At 44.0% G+C, this 26777-nt stretch overlaps 1 protein-coding gene across 3 annotated transcripts in view; it reads right to left on the minus strand.

Annotated features, from left to right (window-relative positions):
- LOC137352076 (multiple epidermal growth factor-like domains protein 6) overlaps positions 1 to 26777 on the minus strand; it is a 392916-nt gene that overhangs the window by 53286 nt on the left and 312853 nt on the right. For all 3 annotated transcript variants that reach the window (XM_068017149.1, XM_068017148.1, XM_068017150.1), the window contains 7 exons: positions 23857 to 23979; positions 19324 to 19491; positions 18039 to 18170; positions 5822 to 5950; positions 4006 to 4134; positions 1669 to 1803; positions 1157 to 1291 (listed from right to left, as the gene is read on the minus strand). In XM_068017149.1, coding sequence (XP_067873250.1) covers positions 1157 to 1291; positions 1669 to 1803; positions 4006 to 4134; positions 5822 to 5950; positions 18039 to 18170; positions 19324 to 19491; positions 23857 to 23979 — 951 coding nt within the window. The remainder of the gene's footprint in view (positions 1 to 1156; positions 1292 to 1668; positions 1804 to 4005; positions 4135 to 5821; positions 5951 to 18038; positions 18171 to 19323; positions 19492 to 23856; positions 23980 to 26777) is intronic.

A 26777-nucleotide genomic window follows, 5' to 3' on the forward strand; every position in this document is an offset into this window, starting at 1 on the left:
AACAAGAGTAGGCCATTCAGCGAGCCAGCTCCGCCATTCAATATGATCATGGCTGATCATCCACTCCAATGCCTTTTTCCCACTCTATCCCCATATCCCTTATGTCATTGGTATTTAGAAATCAGTCAATCTCTGCTTTAAACATACTCAATGACTGAGCTTTCACAGCCCTCTGGGGTAGAGAATTCCAAAGATTCACAATCCTCTGAGCAAAGAACTTTCTCCTCATCTCTGCCCTAAGTGGCTTCCCCCTTATTTTGAAATTGTGTCCCCAGTTCTAGACTCCCCAACCAGGGGAAACATCTCAGCTGCATCTACCTTGTCTATCCCTTTAAGTATTTTGTAGGTTTCAATGAGATCACCTCTCATTTTTTGAAACTCTAGAGAATACAGGTCCAATTTCCCCAATCTCTCTTCATAGGAAAGTCCCGCCAGCCCGGGAACAAGTCTGGTGAACCTTCGTTGCACTCCCTCTATGGCAATAATATCCTTCCTAAGGTAAGGGGAACAAAACTACACACAGTACTCCAAGTGTGGTCTAACCAAGATTCTATACAATTGAAGCAAGACTTCACTACCGCTGTACTGTACTCAATTCCATCAACACAACAATAATCATACCTCCTTTGAACTCGCCTTTGTTCTCCTTTCATCTTCATTCTTGGAATCAAAACTTGTCGCACCATCTTCTACTCTAATTCATTCTTGTCGAACCTCTCAGGAACTTCCTTTCCACCTACAACCTGTCAGCTTTCAAAACCCAGGAGAGGCGTCACCCATTCACTACTTCCTGATGTATCTCATGTTCTCTTAGATTGGCAAAGGAAACGTGGAGGAGATGAGTAGAATTGTTTTTCTGCAGTGAGTTGTTATAATGCAGAATGCCCTGCCTGAAAGGGTGGTGGAAGCAGATTCAACAGTAACTTTTACAAAAGGAATTGGATATAGACTTGAAAGGAAAAACTTATTATAGGGATGGGGCAGGAGGATGGGACTAATTGGAAAGCTCTTGTAAAGAGCCAGCACAGGCACACTGGGCCGAATGGCCTCCTTCTGTGCTGTTTGATGCTATCATTCCTTTCAATTTTGGTGACATTACGACCCTTGGCCTATACTTCTCAATTTGTTTTCCAAACAAGTGGAAAGTTAAACATACCTTGACTACAGTTCCTTCCATGATATCCCTTAGGACACAGAATCTCGCACTCGCCGGTCACATGGTCACAGGGAACACCGTCTGGGCAGCTACACTTGGTGTTACATCCATCTCCATAAAAGCTGAGATCACAGGCTTTGGACAAGAGGAAAGGAGAAAAGAAGGAATGAAGCTTTAATAAATCCAAGATGTCATACTTTCACCCATTCCTGAGGGGATTGAATGACATTTACTAGATTATCTAGGCCGACATTTATAGCATAGAAAGAGGCCATTTGGCCCCATGTGTCAGCTCCAACACTTTGTTAGCACAATCGAACACTAATTCCACTGCCCTGTTATCCCCATCTGTAGGAGGAATTCCAGAATATCAGTCCACATCTCCAGTCACATTCCAGAGATGATATTTCTTGTCCCAAGCAGCAGAGGGACCACCGTGTTCCACAGACTGTCTGATTACCGTCACCAATTTTTAAACTCTTAATTATCCTTCTCAGCAATTGAGCACTCACTTTTGTGGCAAGTGACACCATGGTAACCAGGTTTGCAAGTGCAACTTCCATCTTTACGGTTGCATTCCAGCGTGTTGCGCTGTTCACATCGGCACTCGCTCGAACAGCCAGGCCCATGTGTCCACTTCGGACATGCTGGTAAAGCAGAGGAGGGGAGAACAAAGAAACAGTGCATCATGATTAAAACAGACCCTTATTTCTTCATGAAGTCCTAAAGTAAAAACATTACAAGCAACTTAAATCACAGCAGGTTTAAATCCAAATCACGAAAACAAGAGAGAAAAGTGCTTACATGGTGGTACCATTTGTGAGCCCACTGATGAATTCAATTTCAAGAAATTCAGTACCAGAAAATAACCACAAAAGCTTGTTAATTGTTGGTTCTCCAGGGAAGGGACCTGCCATCCATAACTCATCTGGCCTACACGTGACTCCAGTCCCACACCTTGTCATTGACTATTAATGCACTTTGGGCAAGTAGGGATGGGCAATAAATGCTGCCTTACCGACGTCATGACAGTGTGGGTTCAAGTCCCACTCCAGGACTTGAGTACACAATCTAGGCTGACAGCACTATTGCAATACTGAGGGAGTGCTGCACTGTTGGAGATACCGTCTTTCAGATGAGATGTTAAACTGAGGCCCCTTCTGCCCTCTCAGATCCTGCGGCACTATTTTAAAGAACATGGGAGTTCTCCCTGGTGTCCTGGCCCAATATTTATCCCTTAACCAACATCGGTGAAACAGATTATTTGATTATTTTCACATTGCTGTTTGTGGGAGTTTGCTGTGCGTACATTGGCTGCCGTGTTTCCTGCATTACAACAATGACAATGTTTCAAAAGTACTTCATTGGTTCTAAAGCACATTGGGATGCCCTGAGGTCTTGAAGGCGCCTTAGAAAAACAATATCTTTCTTTGTTTCTAACAGCCTTGATGCTACAACAGACTTCATTATACTCATATTATTCATCCGTTGTATTTTACAATGGGCACAACTGCCCAATGTAACTGGCTTATCACTGTCTGTACGTGAGGCCCCTTGGTGGGATGCTCTGTACCATTGCCAAACCATTTGGCAACCACATACACCTCAGTAAAGCAGCCCTCAGCAAACTGTGATAAACGTTACATTCTTCAATCTCAAAGCCCAGCCAACTGAAAGCCAGTTTCATCCTCTCGGCAGGCCTACCAACCCGAGCCACACTTTACGAGGATGGAAACTCACCAGTTGCCAAAGAAGCTAGACACAACCAAAACTGACTGGCAATTTAGGCCCCAAGAGCTTTCAGCTGTTGCTGAGTAAGTGGCAGGTTTGTTTAAATGAAGTAATGAGGTGTAAGAAGTCAAAGTAATTAATTGCTCAGCAACAAGGCTGAATTGGAAGCTCGAACTTGGGATCTGAATCCAGGCCGCAGCAGTGAAAGAACAATGTTTTAGTCCACATCGCCACCTCAGGAAGACGGCATAACTACCTGCTGGACTTAAAGGTCTGAAGCGAATTGAGTTTGGATTCCAGTGGGTACAAGTCTGCAGAACTGTGCAGGCCATTAACTGGCACCAAACTGACAATCTTGTCCAGAAAGGCCACTTGAATACCTGGTTTGGAAAGCAAACAAGGGCACGTTGGTGTCACTGATAATAAGTGGCTTGCAAACTAGAAATTTCAAGTGGGATAGAGCAGGCCTGTTGTTTTCCAAAACATATTTCTCTTCCATTTAAACATGGGCAACTTTCTGTAGGTTCCCTGCATCCTGTAATTCACCCTGCTCCCTGGATATGAAGCCTCCACTACAGCAGATCCACAGATCTCCAACAGAAGGGATCTCAGTAGAGAGGTACCCAATATCTGCTCAACACCAACAACCCTGCCATTTATTTAGTTTGTTCTGGCTAACACAGAGCACAGAAATATCTGGCAGCCTGCAAAGGGTGCAGGCCATCAGATATTTAAGTCAGTGGGCACGATTTAATGAAGTGGAACATGATATGTATTTGTTGTTGACAGGAAGCGTCCATGGGCAAAGATTTGACGTTCTGTTCCTGTCCAGTTGAGGAACATCCAACTGCGAAATGGCCAATTGATTCCTGGTTGATGGTTGTGTATTTGTGCGTGACTGTGTGTGCATGAGTGTATACATATGCAGAAGCGCATGTGTGTGTGCATGTGAGTGTGTGCACACACACACTTGTATATATGGACACACCAGCGAGTTGGTAAGGAAAGCTCGGCCGTGATCGGTACTCACTGTCTTGGGGAATAGCAGGTGTTTGTGCAAACTGCCATCCCGCAACTGCTAACAAACAAACAGCAAGAACAAAACTCTCCCGACTTACGTAGATGGCAGAAGCGCCCATAGAGGCCAGGATCGCAGAGACAGGCCCCATAGATGCGGTGGCAGCGCCCGTTATTGGCGCAGTTGCATTTCTTGTTGCACGTCTTCCCGTACAATCCCTTGGGACAGCCTAAAGGAGAAGGCAATCAGTCCTGGGAATCAACCAGTTACACTTTAAAGCAAATTTTGGAAACTTTCACATGCATGAGATCAACCACACATGGAAGGTCTGAAAAATGGGGGGGGGATGCAAACCATCCGGGGTGGTGGGCGGGGGGCGTTGTACAGGCAGTCAGCACAGAACTATAAATATGTGATCTCACACACATAAGGATAGACACACACACACAAGCATGCACACACAAAGAAGCAATGATTCAATAGGGTTTCCCACCCTCCGGAATTGTCCTGGTGTCTCCGGGAATTGACACTGCTACAAATGACCCGGGATAAAAATCATAGGGACATTAAATAAAAGTGTTCTTTCTTTTAATTTCTTTGAACTCTGTTGTTTATTAATTATACAAATATTGTAGATGGGGGAAAAGATTGTTTGATTGACAGCCCAGATTAATCCAATTGGGTGACAATGAGTCAGTGCACTTTCCAATCGGGTGTGGGAAGGTAGTGTGTCCAGAGCATGAACCAATGACAAGAGTGTGGGGCGGGATGAGTGGGCTGGTGGTGGGGGGGGGGGGGGGGGGGGTGGCGGGGGCCGTGAACTTGAGTGGGAGGCGGGGGGGGGTGTCCCGTTCCTGACTCCCTCCCGACCTGCTGCAATTTTACACGGGGCGGCAGCGGTGAGAAAGGCCTTCCTGCTGCAGGCCAATCAAAGCCCTTAAGTGTCCAATTAACTGCCGATTTAATGGCCTCCTTCCACTGCCACAGGTATTTTACCCTCGGTGGCCAGATGGCAAAGGCCTCAAGAACACCGCCAGGTAAAAGCTGGCAGCCTATTTGCAGGTTGGGAGGAAGGTGGGCCCTCCTGATCGGGCACCCTGTGGTGAAGGCCGCCCCTCCCGAAGCCCCAACGGCCCCTATCACACAACACTCCCCCCCACCCCGCACAACCAACGCCCCTTGCCTCACCGAGGCCCGGCCAACTGTCCCCAGTGAGGCCCCAAAAACCTACCTTTGTTCCAGGGCCGTCCTTCACCTTGCTTGCGATGGCTGGGTGTAGTCTCAGCATTGGCCACCGCTCCTGGTGGCTCTGCTGGGATTAAGAGCTGCTGGCCAATCAGCGGGCCGGCAGCTCCATTAGGCGGGACTTCCTGCCTCAAGGAGGTGGAAGTCCTGCCAAAGCCAATTAAGGGCCTGGGGAGCGAAAAATCCTGGCGCGGCTCCCCAGTCCCGGGCTCGCCCCCGACTTTTCAGCCAGTGCGTAGGGCCTCCTGCCCAACATAAAATTCTGGCCAAGGTCATGTGATGAAACCTCCAGGAATACACCCAACTAGAATAGGCAACGTTTCAGGGTTTCTCTAAAGGGCTCGAGGCAATTCACATAGGGTGGCCACAGGCGGAGGCTGGGAATACCAGACACAGACCCCACTCCCAAGCCTGCCAAACCTCGTGCATGCACACCTGTAAAAATGGCTATGAGCTTAAGGCCTGCTGATATAATTAATTAAAATGAGCATAGGGCCAGCTGCACTGAAATCCGGACTGTTTGGTACAAAACCGGATGAATGGCAACCCTAATTCAACACCAGACCAGGCCACTACGAGACTTTATCACTGGCCTCACCATAGATTTCTATGCAACAATGGAGGTTAATTTTACCACAATATAACGTTCCCACAAATACAACCCAACATACCGTCCTCGCACATCTCGCCACTGACTCCCGAAGGGCAGCGGCATTTCCCAGTCAGTGGATCACACGTTGCACCATTCTTACACTTGCACAGGAAGCTGCAGTTTTTGCCAAATGTTCCCTCTGGACAAGCTGGAAAAAAAAGGGAAAGAGAAAGAGCAAATAATTAATCATTCACTGAACAAAATATGTACAATTGGGCAAAGAGAAACATAAAAGCAAAGGACTGGAGACAATACTTTTTTAATTCTTGGGATATGGACGTCACTGGCAAGGTCAGCATTTCATCGCCCGTCACTAACAATAATAAATGTGCCAACACCATGTTAAAAAGAGTCTGTTACATCTGGTTGGCACTTTGCAATGTAGACTCAGCTTGACTCAGTTGCTGGCACTCTGGTCTCAGTCAGAAGGCTTTGGGGTTGAAGCTCCACTTCAGGACTTGAATACACAGTCTAGACTGACACAATCAGTGGTGCATTGTTCCAGTCCGATAGGCATTAAAGAAACAACAGAAAGGAGAAAAATAAATTGCATTTATATAGCGCCTTTCACAACCTCAGGACATCTTGAAGTGTTTTACAGCCAATTAAATACTTTAAAAATGTCATGACTGTTGTAATGTCAGAAACATGGCAGTGCAGCAAACTCCCACAAACAGCAATCAGATGATAATGACCAGATAATCTATTTTAGTTATATTGGTTGAGAGATAAATATTGGCCAGGATGCTAGGGAGAACTCCCCTGCTCTTTGTTGAAATAGTGCTATATAATTTTTTTACATCCACCCAAGAAAGCAGACAGGCCTCGGTTAACACCTCATCTAAAAGACAGCACCTCTGCCAGTGCAGCACTCCCTCAGTACTGCACTGGGAATGTCAGCCTGGATTTGCTCAAGTGTCTGGAGCGGGACTTAAACGTACAGCCTTCTAATTCAGAGATGTCAGTGCTACCCACTGAGCCAAGGTTGACATTTGGAAAAGAGCAGTGAGTTCGCCAGGTGTCCTGACCAACATTACTCCCTGAACCAACCCTACTAAAACCAGACTAACTGACTCTTCATCTTGTTGCTGTTTGAGGGACCTTGCTGCACACAAAATGGCTGCCATGTTTGCTACATAACAACAGTCTTGCACTTCAAAGTAATTCCAGACTTTTCTGAGATAGATGCTTTCTAAACAGTTTCTTTAATGTTATAGTGCATTCTATTGTTCTTCTCCCTAACCCAAAAATGGAATGGTTGAAGGTTCTTTTGCCCTTGGCAGGGAAGTGGCTGAAGGGTTGTGACTGATTACTATTCTTTCATCCTGAGGTTAAGTGCCTAATTATGGCCCAGGACGGGAGGAAACACTTGTGTGCTTTCCCTGCTAGGAAACTTGAGTGTTAAAAACTCTCCTTTTAATTGATGGGCATATGTTCAAGACCTGCTCAGATAGATCAGATGAAGGCCTTCCCTCTCCAGCAGCAAAAACTGGATAGTTCAGTGCGTTGCATTCTAGAATGCAAGTTCTGGCTAGATGAAAGAGAATAAAAGTTCTCTGTCACTCTCATTCTCACTCTTTCTCATTTTCACTCTTCATTATCTCTTATTCTCTCCCTCTCTCTCTCTCAGCTCTCATTTTCTATCTCTTTCTTTCCAAGTAATATTGGAAAGCTGGCTGATACAGGCCCGTCAAGTTCTTTGGGCATGTCGTTACAGTTTGATAAAAAATATTGGCATTTTGCTGCATTTACAAAAGACGCATTTCAACTCTCTTCAAACCCTATGTGTCCGTAACTCAAAAACCTGAAACAGATGGGAATGCACAGACCATAGCAAAACCCATCCCAGTTCCAGGGTAATGAAATAATACAGAGCAGCAAATAACTTTATTAGGGGCATCTCCTATACCCACAGACGCCCAGTACCAGCCTCGTGTCCAGTCAGTGCTACTTCATGGTGCTGAGAACAAGACTTAGTCAAAGACACAAGAGCACAATCAGTTATAGGATTACTATTAGTTACAGGTAGAATATTGGGGCCTTACATCTATTATTACCAATTGCATATCAGTGAGTTATTTGCTGGTTATGAGGGGAATCAGTAAGACCAGTATTACTATTAGTTATTAGTGCAATTTCAGTGAATTAACATTAGCTACTGGTGGAATCAAAGTTCCTCCCACCTCTGCTTTCCCCTTTTCCCTGCCTCATCTGCTCATGGGTAGCATCTGGTTCTTGGAACTTCTTGCAAAACAGCTGGTGACGTGAAACCAAGAGCAAAGATACTCAACTTCAGCAAACTTTTCTAAATCAGTATGATGAGAAAACAACGAGGAACAGTCTATTTTATATTTAGTATATGCAATGAGAAAGGATTAATTAATAAACTTGTAGTAAAGGAGTCTCTCGGGAATAATGATCATAATATAACAGAATTTATATTGAGTTTGAGAGTGATTTAGTTAAGTCCAAGACCAAGGTCTTAAATCTGAACACAGCAAACTACTTAGATATGAGGGGTGAGTTGGCTAAGGTAGTTTGGGAAACTAGATTAAAATATATGATGGTACATAAGGAATCGCAAACATTTAAAGGATTAGTTCATAATTTGCAACAAATGTACATTCCTTTAAAGAATAAAAACCTCATGGGAAAAGTAGTCCTGCTGGGCTAACGAGAAATTAAAGATAGTATTAGATTAATGGAAGAGGCCCATAATGATGCCAAAAAGGGTAGTAGTCCGAGGATTGGGAGGACGTTAGAATTCAGCTAAGAACGGCAAAGGAATTGATAGACAGAGAAAAGAGAATGTGAGAATAAACTAGCAAGTGACATAAAAACAGATTGTAAAAGCTTCTTGGATACATTACACTATAGGCATGTTAAAAGAAATAGATGAGTGAAAGTAAATGTGGGACCCTTTGAGGCAGAGACAGCAGAAATTATAATGGGGAATAACAGAATGTCAAAGACATTCAATAAATACTTTGTATCTGTCTTCATGATAGAAGACACAAAAACCATTCTGGAAATAGTGATGAACCAACTATCTAGTGAAAATGAGAAACATAGGAATATTATTGTTAGTAAAGAAATAGTACTGGAGAAATTAATGGAACTTAAAGTTGACAAATCCCATGGTCCAAATGGCCTGCATCCTAAGATTTTAAAAGAAGCAGCTACAGAGATAACGGATGCATTGTATTTGATCTTCAAGAATTCTCTAGAGTCTAGGACAGTCCCCATGGATTGGAAGGTAGCAAATGTAACCCCACTATTCTGGAAAGGAGGGGGAGAGAAAATTATAGGCAATTAGTCTGACATCAATAGTAGGGAAATTGCGAGAAACTATTAGGGACGTGGTAACACAGCACATAGAGAATCATAATTTAATTAGGCAGAGTCAACATGGATTTACAAAAGGGAAAGCGTGTTTGACCAATCTGTTAAGAGTTTTTCGAAGTTGTAACTAGCAGGGTGGATAGGGAGAACCAGTTGATGTAGTGTTTTTGAATTTTCAAAAAGCATTTAATTAGGTGCCATACAAGAGTTTATTGCACAAAATTAGGGTTCATGCAAATGGGGGTAACGTATGAGCATGCGACTGGGGGTAATGTATGAACATGGACTGAGTATTGATTAATGGGCAGAAAACCAACAGTAGAAATAAACAGGTCATTTTTGGGATGGCAGACTGTAAATAGCAGGGTACTACAAGGATCAATGCTCGGGCCTTGGCTATATACAATTTATGTCAATGACTTGGATGAGCGTACTGTGTGTAATATATCCAAGTTTGCTGATGATACAATGTTGGGTGGGAAAGTAAGCTGTGAGGAGGATGCAAAGAGGCTGCAAAGGGATATAAACAGGTTAAGTGAGTGGGCACGAACATGACAGATGGAATATCATGTGGGGAAGTGTGAGGTTATCCACTTTGGAAGAAAAAACAGAAAAGCAGAATATATTTTAAATGGTGCAAGACTGGGAAATGTTAGTATTCAGAAGGACCTGGGTGTCAATGTACATTAATCACAGAAAGTTAACACTGCAGGTACAGCATGCAATTAGGAAAACAACTGGTATGTTAGCTTTTATTGCAAAGGGATTGCAGCATACGAGTGAAGCAGTCTTACTGCAATTTTATAGGGCCTTGGTGAAACCACAACTGGAGAATGTGTACAGATTTGCTCTCTTTACCTGAAGAAAGATGTACTTGCCATGGAGAAGTGCAACTAAGGTACACTAGACTGATTTCTAGAATAAAGCCATTGTCCTGTGAGGAGAGATTGAGTAGACTAGGCCTATATTCTCTAGAATTTAGAAAAATGAGAAGTGATCTCAGTGAAATATATAACATTCTTAAAGGGCTTAAGAGGGCAGATGCTGGAAAGGTGTTTCCCCTGGCTGCAGAGTCTAGAATGAGAAAAGGAGAAATTTCTTCACTTCGAGAGTTATGGATCTTTAGAATTCTCTACCCCAGAGGGCTGTGGATGCTCAGTTGTTGAGTATATTCAAGACAGAGAAGGTGGAGTTGAGGTAGAAGATCAGCTATGATCGTACTGAGTGGCAGAGCAGGCTCGAAGGGCCGAATGGCCTACTTCTGCTCCTGTTTCTTATGTTGTTATGGAAACCAATCTTTTCACGGTAAATGGAACGTGTTCTAACGTGTTAGAATTACATAGAACTTTATAGCACAGATACAGGCCATTCGTCCCAGGTGGTCTATGCCGGTGTTCATGTGATCAAATGTCACGTGATCAGCTGCCAAATGGTCAGATGTCATGTGGTCAGAATGTTACATGGTAGAACCTCTAAGAATGCCTCCAACCGGAATTGGTAACCCTCAAAGCAGCCTTGGGAGGAGCAGGTGACTTTGGACTAATGGATACAGAATGATAGCCACAGTTATTCAACAACATTATTATTGTATCATGTGACTACCAGGATGGTAGAAGGTGAGCTAGAGGGACCTTGGTCTTTTTATGTCTGACAATTCCTATGTTCCTATGAAGAGTAGCAGGCCAGTATTTCCAGTCTCCATGAGTGACTCACGCACCCCAATGGTAATGGCTAATATGTTTATTGTATCAGTGAAATAGCATCTACTGTGCAGCAGATTTTCTCTGGAATTCTAACTGTAGGGAATGTGCCTGTCGCAAGTCTGTGGGGAAGTAAATTCTCACACACATCCAACATCTCGCTTGCTGAGTTCCTTGTAAACAGCATTCCTCCCTTTGACTGTTTAAACCGCCTGCTGCTCAATTTAACTTCTTCAAAGTAATGCATGCATTTGTTTTTTGAAATATAAAAAAGGAATGATCATCCCGTGATGATACTGTGAGTTTTGAGCCTCACAGATCTGGAAGGTCCAAGGTCCAATCTTAGTGTTTGTGATGAGTTAACTAATTGCAATTGGGGCAGCGTTAGGGGTGCTAGAATTAATTTCAGGGCCCATGAAGTAGGGAAGGGGAGGGGGGGGGGAAATCAGTCAGGGATCCATTCCTAATTACAATCCAGTGACATTTGTTGGAAGGTGCCCTTTGTGAATGTCAAATAAGGACAGGATTGGCTTGGCTTTGGCTGTGATGCACTACACTGTCGATAGCCTGCCAACGCATGGCTCGCACCATAGGCAGGATACTAGAGAAGAGCTGGCACCCAATAAGAGTCTGTACCTTCAAGAATGGGGAAAACCACTTTTAGAACACATTTATTTCCATTTCCTTTTATGGTTCAGCCTCACAGGCTTTGTATGACCATTTCCAGGCCTCTGTTGTTCCTACTTATCTGACCAACTGGAGATCCAGAGGGTGTCACAGAGTCATAAAGAGATACAGCACCGAAACAGGCCCTTCGGCCCACCGAGTCCGCGCCGACCATCAACCACCCATTTATACTAATCCTACATTAATCCCATTTTCCCTCTCACATCCCCACCTTCCCTCAATGGCTGGGGTTGACTTTCGTTCTCCCTGTGGAAAAGTGCCTTTCCTCCAGCCATCCAACGTGAAGGGAACACACCCTGCGGGAAATTCCAATTGTGAACCCACCTCCAACTGTCATGTGTCACAGCAAGCTGAGACTCCCAAGCATCGTCGAGAATACTTTGAACCTAAATTTGTCCCAATGAGCTTTTTCCAACAGTGCCACAGTGCAGGCTCATTTGTAATGATTAATAATGGGAGACAAGCAAACAGCAGAGACTTTGAACAGAATTTTGTATCTGTCTTCACAGTAGAAGACGCAAAAAGCATCCCAAGAATAGCAGAGAATCAAGAGGGAAAAGGGAGGGAGGAACTTAAAACAATCAAGTTGATGATCCATCTCAGCCTCCTCCTGAATTCCCCAGCATCACAGATGCCAGACTTTAGCCAATTCGATTCACTCCGCATGATATCAAGAAACGACTGAAGGCATTGGATATTGCAAAGGCGATCGGTCCTGACAATATTCTAGCAATAGTACTGAAGCTCCAGAACCTGCCGCGCCCCTAGCCAAGATGTTCCAGTACAGCTACAGCACCGACATCTACCCTGCAATGTGGAAAATTGCCCAGATAAGTCCTGTACCCAAAAAGCAGGACAAGTCCAACCCGACCAATTACCGCCCCATCAGTCTACTCTCAATCATCAATAAAGTGATGGAAGGTGTCATCAACAGTGCCATCAAGCAGCACTTGCTTAGCAATAACCTGCTCAGTGATGCTCAGTTTGGGTTCCGCCAGGGCCACTCAGCTCCTGACCTCATTACAGCCTTGGTTCAAACATGGACAAAAGAGCTGAACTCAAGAGGTGAGGTCAGAGTGACTGCCCTTGACATCAAGGCAGCATTTGACCGAGTATGGCATCAAGGCAAAACTGAAGTCGATGGGAATCAGGAGGAAAACTCTCTGCTGGTTGGAGTCATACCTAGCACAAAGGAAGATGGTTTTGGTTGTTGCAGGTCAATCTTCTGAGCTCCAGGACATCACTGCAGGAGTTCCTCATGGTAATGTCCTAGGCCCAACCATCTTCAGCTGCTTCATCAATTACCATTCTTCAATCATTAGGTCAGAAGTGGGGATGTTCGCTGATGATTGCACAATGTTCAGCACCATTCACGACTCCTCAGATAGAAATGCAGTCTGTGTAGAAATGCAGCAAGACCTGGACAATATCCAGGCTTGGGCTGATAAATGGCAAGTAACATTCGTGCCACACAAGTGCCAGGCAATGACCATCTCTAGCAAGAGAGAATCTAACCATCTCCTCTTGACATTCAATGGCATTACCATCACTGAATCCCCCACTATCAACATCCTAGGGGATACCACTGACCAGAAACTGAACTGGAGTAGCCATATAAATACCATGGCTACAAGAGCAGGTCAGAGACAAGGAATTCTGCAGCGAGTAACTCATCTCCTGACTCCCCAAAGCCTGTCCACTATCTACAAGGCACAAGTCAGGAGTGTGATGGAATACTCTCCACTTGCCTGGATGGGTGCAGCTCCAACAACACTCAAGAAGCTCAACACCATCCAGGACAAAGCAGCCCGCTTGATTGGCACCCCATCCACAAACATTCACGCCCTCCACCACTGACGCACAGTGGCAGCAGTGTGTACCATCTACAATAAAAGCAAAATACTGCAGATGCTGGAAATCTGAAATAAAAACAAGAAATGCTGGAACCACTCAGCAGGTCTGGCAGCATCTGTGAAAAGAGAAGCAGAGTTAACATTTCGGGTCAGTGACCCTTCATCGGAACTGACAAATATTAGAAAAGTCACAGGTTATAAGCAAGTGAGGTGGGGGTGGGGCAAGAGATAACAAAGGAGGTCTAGATTGGGCCAGGCCACACAGCTGACCAAAAGGTCACGGAGCAAAGGCAAACAATATGTTAATGGTGTGTTGAAAGACAAAGCATTAGTACAGATTAGGTGTAAATACACTGAATATTGAACAGCAGCAAGTGCAAACCTGAAAAAAAACAGTGGGTAAGCAAACTGAACAAACTAAGATGAAATGAAATAAATGCAAAAAAAAATTGTAAAAAATGTAAAAAAGAATGTAAAAAAAAAAGGAAGAAAAAATAACTAAAAATGAAAGTAAAATGGGGGCTGTCATGCTCTGAAATTATTGAACTCAATGTTCAGTCCGGCAGGTTGTAGTGTGCCTAATCAGTAGAGGAGATGCTGTTCCTCGAGCTTGCGTTGATGTTCACTGGAACACTGCAGCAATCCCAGGACAGAGATGTGAGCATGAGAGCAGGGGGGAGTGTTGAAATGGCAAGCAACCGGAAGCTCAGGGTCCTGCTTGTGGACTGAGCGGAGATGTTCCGCAAAGCGGTCACGCAGTCTGCGCTTGGTCTCCCCAATGTAGAGGAGACCACACTGTGAGCAGCGAATACAGTATACTACATTGAAAGAAGTACAAGTAAATCGCTGCTTCACCTGAAAGGAGTGTTTGGGGCCTGGGATAGTGAGGAAAGAGGAGGTAAATGGGCAGGTATTACACCTCCTGCGATTGCAGGGGAAGGTGCCATGGGACGGGGACGAGGTGGTGGGGGTAATGGAGGAGTGGACCAGGGTGACGCGGAGGGAACGATCCCTTCGGAATGCTGTCAGCATTCCCTCTGCGATCGTTCCCTCCGTGACACCCTGGTCCACTCCTCCATTACCCCCACCACCTCGTCCCCGTCCCATGGCACCTTCCCCTGCAATCGCAGGAGGTGTAATACCTGCCCATTTACCTCCTCTCTCCTCACTATCCCAGGCCCCAAACACTCCTTTCAGGTGAAGCAGCGATTTACTTGTACTTCTTTCAATGTAGTATACTGTATTCGCTGCTTACTGTGTGGTCTCCTCTACATTGGGGAGACCAAGCGCAGACTGCGTGACCGCTTTGCGGAACATCTCCGCCCTGTCCGCAAGACGGACCCTGAGCTTCCGGTTGCTTGCCATTTCAACACTCCCCCCTGCTCTCATGCTCACATCTCTGTCCTGGGATTGCTGCAGTGTTCCAGTGAACATCAACGCAAGCTCGAGGAACAGCATCTCATCTACCGATTAGGCACACTACAGCTTGCCGGACTGAACATTGAGTTCAATAATTTCAGAGCATGACAGCCCCCCATTTTACTTTCATTTTTAGTTATTTTTTCTTCCTTTTTTTTTTACATTCTTTTTTACATTCTTTACAATCTTTTTTTTTGCATTTATTTCATTTCATCTTAGTTTGTTCAGTTTGCTTACCCACTGTTTTTTTCAGGTTTGCACTTGCTGCTGTTCAAAATTCAGTGTATTAACACCTAATCTGTGCTAATGCTTTGTCTTTCAACACACCATTAACATATTGTTTGCCTTTGCTCCGTGACCTTTTGGTCAGCTATGTAGCCTGGTCCAATCTAGACCTCCTTTGTTATCTCTTGCCCCACCCCCACCTCACTTGCTTATAACCTGTGACTTTTCTAATATTTGTCAGTTCCGATGAAGGGTCACTGACCCGAAACGTTAACTCTGCTTCTCTTTTCACAGATGCTGCCAGACCTGCTGAGTGGTTCCAGCATTTCTTGTTTTTATGTACCATCTACAAGATGCACTGCAGCAACACACCAAGGCTCCTTAGACAGCACCTTCCAAACCCGCGACCTCTACCAACTAGAAGGACAAGGGCAGCAAATGCATGGGAACACCACCACCTGCAAGTTCCCCTCCAAGTCGCACACCATCCTGACTTGGAACAATATTGCCATTCCTTCACTGTCACTGGGTCAAAATCCTGGAACTCCCTTCCTAACAGCACTGTGGGTGTACCTACCTCACATGGACTGCAGCGGTTCAAGAAGGCAGCTCACCACCACCTTCTCAAGGGCAATTAGGGATGGATGATAAATGGTGGCCTAGCCACCAACGCCTACATCCCAAGAATGAATTTTAAAAAAAATTATCACCAGAGAAAAAGTACTAGGAAAACTAATGGGACTAAAGGCTGTAAAGTCCCCTGGACCTGATGACCTGCATCATAGGATCTTAAAAGAAGTGGCTGCAAAGTTGTGGATGTATTGGTTGTAATCTTCCAAAATTCACTAGATTCTGGAAAGGTCCCAGCAGATTGGAAAACTGCAAACGTAACACCTCTATGCAAGAAAGAGGGAGGGGGGAGCAACAGAAAGTAGGAAGCTTTGGGCCAATTAGCCTAACATCAGTCATTGGGAAAATGCTAGAATCCATTATTAAGAAAGTAGTAGCAGAACACTTAGAAAATCATAATACAATAAGGCAGAGTCAACATGGTTTTGTGTAAGGGACGCTGTATTTGACAAATTTATTATTCTTCGAGGATGTAACAAGCAGGATGGATAAAGGGCAACCAATAGATGGTGTGTATTTGGATTTCCAACAGGTATTCGATAAGGTGCCACGTAAAAGGTTACTACACAAGATAAGAACTCACAGTGTTGGGGGTAATATATAACCATGGATAGAGGATTGGCTAACTTACAGGCAACTGAGAGTCGGGATAAATGGGGCATTTTCAGGTTGGCAAATTGTAACTAGTGGAGTGCCACAGGGAGCAGTGCTGAGGCCTCCACTATTTACAATCTATATTAATGACTTGCATGAAGGGACCAAGTGTATTGTAGCCAAATTTGCAGATGATACAAAGATAGGCAGGAAAGCAAGTTGTGAGGAGGACACAATGTGTCTGCAAAGAGATATAGATACCTTAGGTGAGTGGGAAAAAACTTGGCAGATGGAGTATAATGTGGAAAAATATGAGGTTGTCCACTTTGACAGGAAGAATAGAACAGCAGAATATTATTTACATGGAATGCAGCGGTACAGAGCGATCTGGACGCCTTTGTCCACGATTCACAAAAAGTCAAGTAATTAGGAAGGCAAATGGAATGTTGGCATTTATTGCAAGAGGGATGGAATATAAAAGTAGGGAAGTCTTGCTACAACTGTACAGGGCATTGGTGAGACTGCACCTTAGAGCACTGCATACAGTTTTGGTTTCCTTATTTAAGGAGGGATATACTTGCATTGGAAGCAGTTCCAAGAAGGCATGACCCCAAGTTTCCAGTCCCTTGTCTTTTTAATACACCAGCCTGTTCTCATGCCCACATTTTTGTCCTTGGCCTGCTACAGTGTTCCAATGAAGCTCAACGTAAGCTTGAGGAACAGCATCTAATCTTCCGATTAGGTACTCTACAGCCTTCTGGACTCAACATTGCGCTCAACAATTTCACAGCATGACTGCCATTTAAAAAAATATTTTATGTATTTATTTTATTTTATATTTTAACGATGTGCCTGTCTTAAAGCTGTTTTTCATGTTTTTCCTTTCAGACAGAGCTGTTCGTTATTCTGCCATTAACACTCTTTCGGGACTCATAGATTAATCTTTCACTAAAGCTATTAACACTCCTTTTATTCCATGACATCTCTCTTGTTAATCTCTCCTGTCCTCCATCCTATCACACACCTTCCCTTTTGTTCTTCTTCTCCCCTCCCCCCTTTTACTTGCTGAAAAACCTATTACATTTCTAAATTTTGCGAGGTCTGATGAAAGGTCACAGACCTGAAACGTTAACTCTGTTTCTCTCTCCACAGATGCTGCCAGACCTGCTGAGTATTTCCAGCACTTTGTTTTTATTTCAGAGAAGATTCACTAGGTTGATTCCTGGGATGAAGGGGCTGTCTAATGAGGAAACATTAAGCAGGTTTGGCCTATACATATCAGAGAATAGAAGAATGAAAGGTAATCTTATCAAAACATATGAGATTCTGAGAGGGCTTGACAGGGTAGATACTGAGAGGATGTTTCCACTCATGGGGGAATCTAGAACTTGGGGACATAGTTTCAAAAAAGGGTCTCCCTTTTAAAATGGAGATGAGGAGAATTTCTTCTCTCAGAGGGTAATTATTCTTTGGAATTCTCTTCCCCAGAGGGCAGTGGAGGCTGGGTCATTGAATATATTCAAGGCTGAGTTAGATTTTTGATCTACAAGGGAGTCAAAGGTTATGGGGGGCAGGCAGGAAAGTGTAGTTAAGGCCACAATCAGATCATCCATGATCTTATTAAATGTTGGAGCAGGCTTGAGGGGCCAAATGGCCTACTCCTGCTCCTATTTCTCATGTTCTTATGTGGCTCTCATGTTCATGAACTGACAAGATTTGCACATGGCTCTAAAACACACTTTAATACAAAGGTCACACCACACTTGAGAGTTTGAGGTTTACTTACTCTGGTTACACAAGATCCCAGTCCAGCCCTCTGGGCAAACACATCCATCTCGAGCCTCGTTGCAAATGCCACCATTCCTACAATCCTCACAGATCAAGCTGCAGTCATGCCCAAAGGTACCGTCCCAGCACACTGCAAACAATATCCAGACAGTTACACAAGCAGATCCAATATAGAATCCCAGCAGGATATTATGATATTGCAGTATCCCTCCATAGCCAATACAGAATTCCAGTAGCCTGCCATATCCAAATTACTGATCACTCCAAAACCTCTTCATGAACATCTATCTACCCCACCAAAACCATGAACATCTTCCAATTACTTCAGAACTACTCCAGAATCATCTCCCTGTCCTTACAAAACCATTGCTTGACCATCTCCCTATCCCTCCAAATCAAATCCTGTACCACTACCCATTAAAAACCATCTGCCTACCCTTCTAAAACCACTCAATTACCATCTCTCAACCCCTCCAGAGCCACTTCATTAATAACTACCAATCTCTCTAATCCCATTCCAATTCTATCTCCATATCCCTCCATAATCACTCCGTTACCATCTCTCTCAGCTGTAAATAACCCCCAAGCATTTCCTACTCTTCGAACTGAATCCCCCAACCCCTTCAAAGTTATTCAAAAGCCAAACTAGCTCTCCTTTCCCGTCCTTAAATTCTGAACCCTAAGCCATGTCAAGTCTGAAAATCAGTCATTTCTTTCATTCTGATAATCAATAGGATATGTATTTGTGCCAACAGTGGCACTGTGTTCCTTGTGAGGAGCTCACTGATCCAGTTGCGGATACTTATACCCAACATCCATATGTCCAGACCAACAAACACACTCGCAATGCTCAGAAGCTCAGTCACAAACCTACAATTGTGCTAAATCCTATCCTAAGTGCATCAAGGCTGAAGACCTGCACACTTATGATAATCAAAGACTTCAAGCCCATATCACCATGTGTATTTGGGTGGAACACCTACACTATGAAATTTGTGAATTGACAAACTTAGATGTTGGCCATCAAAACAGTAGTGAGTTCATAGTTTATGATTTTTACACATACATACAGAATGGAGTATACATAGTGACACAATCTTCACAATAATATCACACACTCGAGCCCCTGAGCAGGTGATGGTACTTAAGTAGATCCTTCAAGAATTACTGCTTCAGTAAAAAACAGTGACACCCTCCCCACCCCCCACCCCCGTAACCCCTTATAGAACTTGGAGTTGAGAGAAAAGGTTACAAAGAATTTGTCGCACAGATGATGGTCTCACCAAAGCTTTGTGACAGGGTGAATTCCCCTCGTGCTTCTCCTTCCCCACCATCTTCATTCTCATCATCAAACAATTGAGTCAGTTCTTCTCCATGGTCGAAGGTCACCTCAGGAATGAATCTTCCAAAACCAGGGCGGCCGTTCAGCGCCTCCACTGGGTCATCCAGGGCTGGAAAAGAAGAAAGAATCAAACTATACAAATGAAAGAGATGCATTTCAGTGACATCTTGTCAATCACTCACCCTGCCCCTCCTCAGATGGCATAAAATCTAATCTTTAGCTGCCTTGAATTTCATTTTGATTGAACCCTGAATATTTCAACTCCGTTTTGCCAGAAAACAACAGTTTTCCAAGTATCTCAACTCCACTGCTGCATCTCTTCCGTGAAGAACTTTCACTAAAAGAAAAAAGACTCTCATGGGTAAAATATGGAAATAATATTAGAAGATATATGCAAAAATAATGAATACTTTACGCATGGCAAGGATCAATGCAGTCAATCTCAGTCCCAAAGTTCAAAAAATCCTACACACTACTCACATAACTCTGAATCACTTTCGATATCAAACATTGAAAGAGTTCTCTCTCGAATGTGTCACCACTATTCTCCTACCCTCTTCCAAATATTCATCACCCGCTATATAAAGCAGTGAATCTAAGCTGCCTGTTCATCTCGCCTCTTCTGAGTTATAAAGTCTGTGATTATGTCAAACATATTATTAGAGTTCTGTTCATCAGGGTCCCTTTTCACCCCACTTGAAAGAACTTTAGGAGAGTGATTCCCCTCTTTTGGGCAGAGTTCTGGCGCAGCCTGACTCCTTTCTGCCCTAGCTCCAACCCGTTTTTCTAAGTTGGGGCTCACTACATATACATGGCCAAGAGGAAGTCTACCAGTGCAAAGGTTGAGAATGCTGATGGCCAGAAGATCCAGGCAGTGACCATAAAGGAACAGAAGCATCCTAAAAATTATAGGAGATGTCCCCCCGAAGGCATTGGCCAAGATCAGAGCTTTCGGCAGCTAAGCCTCTGGGGCCGACTGGAGTGAGAAGAGATCATGAGATAGATGTGCACAGTCCTCAATTACTTGGGAGATGGTGATCAAGGATGACTGCGCCACCCGTCAAAATCAGCACCCAGGCCAGATTAAGACGTGATATTTCTAAGCAAATGAAGCACCTCCACTGACACCAACGGCTGGATTTTCCCAGCCCTATGGAAACAAGATTAGAGGCGGAAGAGCCATGAAAATAGGAGGCAGCCATGTCAGGATGACGCCCGACTCATTCCTGCTGCCGGAGAACTTTCCCAGGGTTGGGTTTGTAACAGGATTAGCTGCCAACTCCACGTGGGCGGGCAGCCAATTAGGGCGGTTAAGGTCTCAATCAGGGGTAATTTTGCAGCGTTGCCAGAACTTTCTCACGAGTAAAACAGCCCCCCGCAGCATGCGGAGACTGCCAGCTCATTTGAAGTGGTCTCCCTGCGGCAGGCCAGGAGGCTATTGGAGCCAGAGGCTCCATGCCCCAATGACAGGGACATGTGGATGAACAGCCACAATCATGGCTGCGTTCGATCCTGTGGAGGGGCTTCCCCTCCATCCTGATATCCCTACTGGCTTTGGAAGTATTCGGTGTAGCCCTTCCTTGTTGGCCGGTGAGAGCGCTTCCATGTTGAGGTGCCCTCACAGTCCCCGATCTGCCTCAGCAGTGCCCACCTTTCCTGGTGGGGCTGCTGAGGCTCCAGAGCTGTCAGCCCTCGGATTAGGCCTGCAGCATGGGCAACTCCCCTGCTGTCCTCAAAGGAACAGCAAGCGTGGAGACAGCTAATTAGGAGGCCGCCTCCTGGAAAGTTACGCCGCTGGTCTCGCTGCTGGCAAGTGCGGACTTGAGACCCCCTTAGGGTCCTGAAGCCCGTGGGAAAATCCAGGCCCATTATCAATGAACATGAAGGTATGCAACCATTGTGTACCACCACTGCAAGAGGCTGAAATAGTCTAAGACTGCCATTCCCATCTTACACGGCAAACAATTTAACCTAATCACGGCTGATTTTAAATGGGTCTCATTCTATATGACAATGACTCAAGTATTGTTTTTTAAATTCTGCTTCTGTGCCATAAGAGTTTTGGCCGGCTCCCAGTGTTAATCCCTGGCAAATAAAAGTTAATGTGGAGTATGTGAACAGTGGTTATTTTTGGTCAATTTTGTGTGTTGGAGAGTCCACAAAGTATAACCAGAGACAGACTCTCCAGAACGACAAACACATCTTCAAATAATTTGCCGCACAATCCACAGGAACTGCGTTGTTGTTATCCAATTGCTGGTTAAACATTTATTCTCTTTCCATTGTCCTTAAAGGCATGCCTTACATATTTGAATCATAATAGACTTCAGCTTCCTACGCTCTTGGAGTTGTGCAAAATGTCTAATTGCAACAAACTGCTGCGGGGTTGACAAGAGCAGCAGCTGGGCCGAGTATTATTTCCGTGCATACTGCTTATTCGACAGCTTTGCTTTGGCAAAGGTTTTGCCTGAAGTTGAGATGGGCCACTTCAGTCAAACAAATAACGCCTGATTTCATTAATATTAGGCAGGGTCTGAAACGACAGAACAGAGAGTTAAAAGTGAAACAGGCGAAGCTATGCTGGCGACAGCCTTGCGCTCTGCGGTCAAGATCTCTGGCCAAAAACAACGGAGATCGAGAGAGAGAGGTAAAAAATAATACCCAATACAACAGAGGTACAGGGCTAAAAACCGATGAGGACAGCGAGGTTAATAGAACCACGGGTAATAAGGAAGAGAAACCTCCCACAGGGATTACATATGGAAATAATATGTTGTGTTCTTGTTTAATAAAAGTTACACTGAGGAAGAGTTTGCTTAGCAAACCGATCTGAATGAAATGTGAGCTCTGCTCACCAGTAATGTCTCTGAGCAGGGCATGGTATGTAAGGGCTTGAACTGGGTTTGAAGGAAATGGTAAGAAAGAAAAAATTTGCATTTACATCGTGCTTTTCCTATCCCCAGAGTGCCCCAAAGTGCCAATGAATTACTTCTTGAAAGTTAGTCTGTTGTTATGTAAAAAAACGCAGTGGCCAATTTGTGCATAGCAAGAGCCCACAAACAGCTCCAGAGGAATGAGCAGTTAACCTCTTTTGGTTCAGAGATAAACATTGACCAAGACATGGAAAAATCCCTTGTTCTTCTTTAAATATAATCACAGGATCTTTCTTGTCCGCCTCAGAGGGCAGTGGGGGTTTTAACATCTCATCCAAAAGACAGCCCCAATGACAGTGTAGTAAAGACCTGCTCGGGTATACAATCGAAACCCAACCCAAGCCTGAGTCCTTTGATTTTTTTCCCACGCCCGACCCGACCCGACACGACTACTGGAATGAAGTTGATTTTATCAAGGAGGTTGTACTCTACCTTGGATGGAATCGCTCACTGCAGACTAGTGCAGAGGATGCACGTTTCCCGCCTTAACGTCCTGACTGTTCAAATTTTGAAGCTTTTCTCTCCCTGACCAAAAGGCAGCACTGTGTCTGACCCAGCCCAACCGCCGGACCCGGAAGAGAGATCCGACCCATGTCGTCAGGTCCGGGTCAGGTAGCCATGCTCTACAGTGTAGCACTCCCTCAGTATTGCAATGAGAGTGTCAGCCTAGATTATGTGCTCATAGTCTCTGGAGTGGGGTTTGAACCCATAACGCCTGACTCAGAGGTGAGAGTGCAACCACTGAGCCAAGCCAATACTTAGGTTGGTACAGTTACCATTATAAATAAAATGCCAAACCACAGTTTACTATTGCAAGCCTATACTTTTCCCAATAACAGATATTTGTGGATGCAGCTTAGATAACTTTCCCTGACAATAGACTATTGAGCCAGCTGACCACACATGACTGAGATTATCTTAGTTTTGTTGACCCTGCTCTATTAGATTCCTGCAGAGCAGCTTTCGTGCTTTGACTTCAAAGAATCAACCCAGCTCTTCACCTCACCCAAGGTGGAGTGGGCTGCCAATCCTATTCCCAGACCACTCTGGGAAAGATCCCCGGTGGCGGGAATGCATCAGCGAGCCGTCCTGACGCAGTACCCCCTATTTTCCCGGCACCCAGCTTCCCCCACCCCCCCTCCAAGCCTCCCATCACAGGGCCAGGAAGATTCAGCCCAATATCTCTTTATGTGGCTTGGTGCCAAGTTTTGTCTGATAATACTCCTGTGAAGCACCTTGAAATATTTCACTATGTTAAAGCTGCTGTATAAATTTAAGCTGTTGTTCGAAATTTTGCAACAATAGTTTAACATCCATTTAGGACCTTCACATGGCCATTCTGGGCTTGGATCGAAGTCACTGATTTACTGAAGAATCAGAATATATCCCCACTTCATCTGCATTTACAAATACTTTCAAGGACAACCCCTCCCCCCAACCAATACATTTCAAGGTGACCTCTCTTTGTAAAATGAAAGGTCAGCAGTTCTGCAAATGTGAAACCCTATCAGTGTAACCATCAACGCAAGACAGAAACATACGCGAGCAGCTCTTCCGATCCTCCTCCAGCTTGTATCCGATGTCACAGAAGCACTGGAAAGATCCAGCTGTGTTCTGGCAGGTGTGTTCACAGATGTCATTTTCTGCGGTGCATTCATCAACATCTGGAAAGCAAATGCAAAGAGATGTCTGTGTAGATGTGAGAAAGGCCTCCATTCATCACTCTACCAATCTCAAAGCTATTTTCACAGAGGTAAGAAAGGAATTGCTGCATTAATATTGACATAACTTATTCATCGCTAAATTGCCTGAATTATGTCGAATGTTCATGTGGATATATTAATCTTTCCTCTTCCCTAAAATCTCCAGGCTTTAAAATCCAAATTTCACATAATTAATCACCACTTTTTGAGTGGTGGTGGTGGACCCACACAGAAAGCTTGACAACCAGTGTTCCCGTGAAATGCTGACAACCCAATTCATTTAATCTAGGAACACTGTTTCACAGAGGTTAATATGGCCATACCCACTATAGTTAAGCATGAGATCCCATGTAAGCAAGAACCAATTGGGATATTCACCGCCACCCCCCACAAAAAAAAACGCAACTCCCTGTCTTAGTTAAATAAGGAAGAATCTGTCATGGAGACTGCACAGAAGAAAAACACCAAATTCTAAAATTATTACCAAAACCTTTAAAGGGTTAAAAGGAAAATAATCTTACATGAAATAAATTAGAGCTTGACTCAAAACCACCTAAAATCAAAACATAAGAAGCTTTCACATTTCCCTGGGACTTGGAAAAGAATATGCATCATTTCAAAGTAAATTTAGTGCAGAATTTCCAATTACTGAGTCCAAGAACAAGGAAAGTCCCTAACCTCCCAAAGTCCCTCCTTTGGAACTGATTTTGGTGCAGGGGCAGCAGATGGAAACTGCTGTCTCCTTCACATTAACAATTTCTCAAATGCTCACAAGACTAATTGTTATTATTTTTTAAACTGAAATATTCTATTTTTGTTTTGCTTTGTTGCTTCACAACCACTGATCCCAGTCCAACATCAACAGTTTAATAGTCACAGGAAGTGGATCTTAACAGTAAGCATAGTCCTAGTTTGCCAGCTCGGTTAGATAGAGTAGCAATTTGGGTTTAATTCATTCTGTCCTGAAATATAATCCTAAACGCACTTCAGGCAAGCCTGAAGAACAGGCAGACCTAAAGTACTGACAACCCTAAAGCACAGGCACATATAAAGCACAGAAACACCTAAAGCACAGGCAAAACTATAGCAGAGGCAAACCTAAAAAACAAGGAAGTAAAAAGAAAAAGCAAACATAAAGTACAGGCAAACCTAAATTACAGACAAACCTAAAGCACAGAAACACCTAAAGCGCAGGCAAGTATAAAGCACAGGCAAAACGGTAGCAGAGGCAAACCTCAAACACAGGGAAGCAAACCTACAGTACAGGCAAACTTAAAGCACAGGCAAACCTAAAGCACAGAAACACCTAAAGCACAGGCATGTATATAACACAGGCCAACACTCAGCACAGGCAGACCTATAGCACAGGGAATATAAAGTACAGGTAAACCTAAAGAACAGGCAAATGTAAAGTCCCAGAAAACGTAAAGCACAGGCAAACCTAAAACATAGGGAATATAACATACAGGCAAACCTAAAGAACAGGCAAGTATAAAGTCCCAGCAAATTTAAAGTACAGACAAGCCTAAAGCACAGACAAGAATAAAGCAGATGCAAATATAAGGTACAGGCAAATATAAAGCACTGGCAAACCTAAAGTCTACACAAGTGAAAAAAAAGATACAGCCATCAACTTTATCATCAAAATTAGCAATAAGGTTTTCACCCAATTACAGCTCAACTTGTACTGAGAAAAAAACTTACAATGATATAGTGCCTTATGATCCCAAAGCAAGTTATAACCAATAGATCACTTCTGACGTGTAGTCAGAGTTGTCACTGCTTATAGTTATTACTTAGGCAACTCTTTGCAAAGAGTTTATGCATTGTAAAGTCTCACAAACAGCAAGTGAATGAATGATCAGATAATCTGCTTTGGTGGTGTTGATTAAGAGAGGAACGTTGGCCAGGACAGTGGGAGAGCTCCCTGCTATTTTTCAAATAACACCATGGGAGCTTTTACATACACCTCAACAGGCAAGTGAAGCCTAAGTTTATCATCTCATCTGAAAAATGGCACATTCAACAATGCTGCACTCCCTCTCTACTGCAGTGACCAACCAACATCGTGTAGAGATTGCATCTCCAACCTTCCCAACCTCAAAGACGGCAGTCAGGTGAGCCAAGCTGACATTCATCTCAGGGGCTTTCCACTGGCTAATAAGACTATATCTGACAGATGTTGCAAATTGATTTAACCTCAGATGAGGAAGGACCCAAGCCAATTTGGGTGGGAAATTAATCATTAGAGGTTAGTGCAGACCGTTGAGGCAAAAGGACGTCAATGAGGAACTGTGAGAGAATAAGTTAAGAGTTGGAAATGGTGTAATGAGTCTTGATTTCCACATAGTGAAGATGCAAGTTGGAGGCAGAGTGTGTAAGATGGAGTACTTGGAGGTTACAAAGAGTGTGGAATCACTGTAAGTGCTCGGAATGGATCTGGATGAGTTCCTGTAATTGGAAGACATCTCAAGTTATAGAAGGTATGTGGGTTCAGGGGATAGTGACACTGGTCACCATGGCCATCTGAAGTTTTCATCATTTGAGTTTTAAGAAATATCGCAATATAAATTGCCCTAATGTTTTTCCCTCTGATTCTTTTATCTCGATCTCTGGAGATTGTGTGGTAGATGTGGATGGAGAGGAGTTGATGACACACGCCTGCTGCATCGTATAAGGATGGGTCAGGCTTTTCCTCTCCTTTTTCACATGTTTAGTAGAAGGAGGAAGGAAACTAAGAGCATGATAATACTGCTATT

Source organism: Heterodontus francisci, chromosome 37, assembly GCF_036365525.1.
Source record: "Heterodontus francisci isolate sHetFra1 chromosome 37, sHetFra1.hap1, whole genome shotgun sequence".
Taxonomy (NCBI): domain Eukaryota; kingdom Metazoa; phylum Chordata; class Chondrichthyes; order Heterodontiformes; family Heterodontidae; genus Heterodontus; species Heterodontus francisci.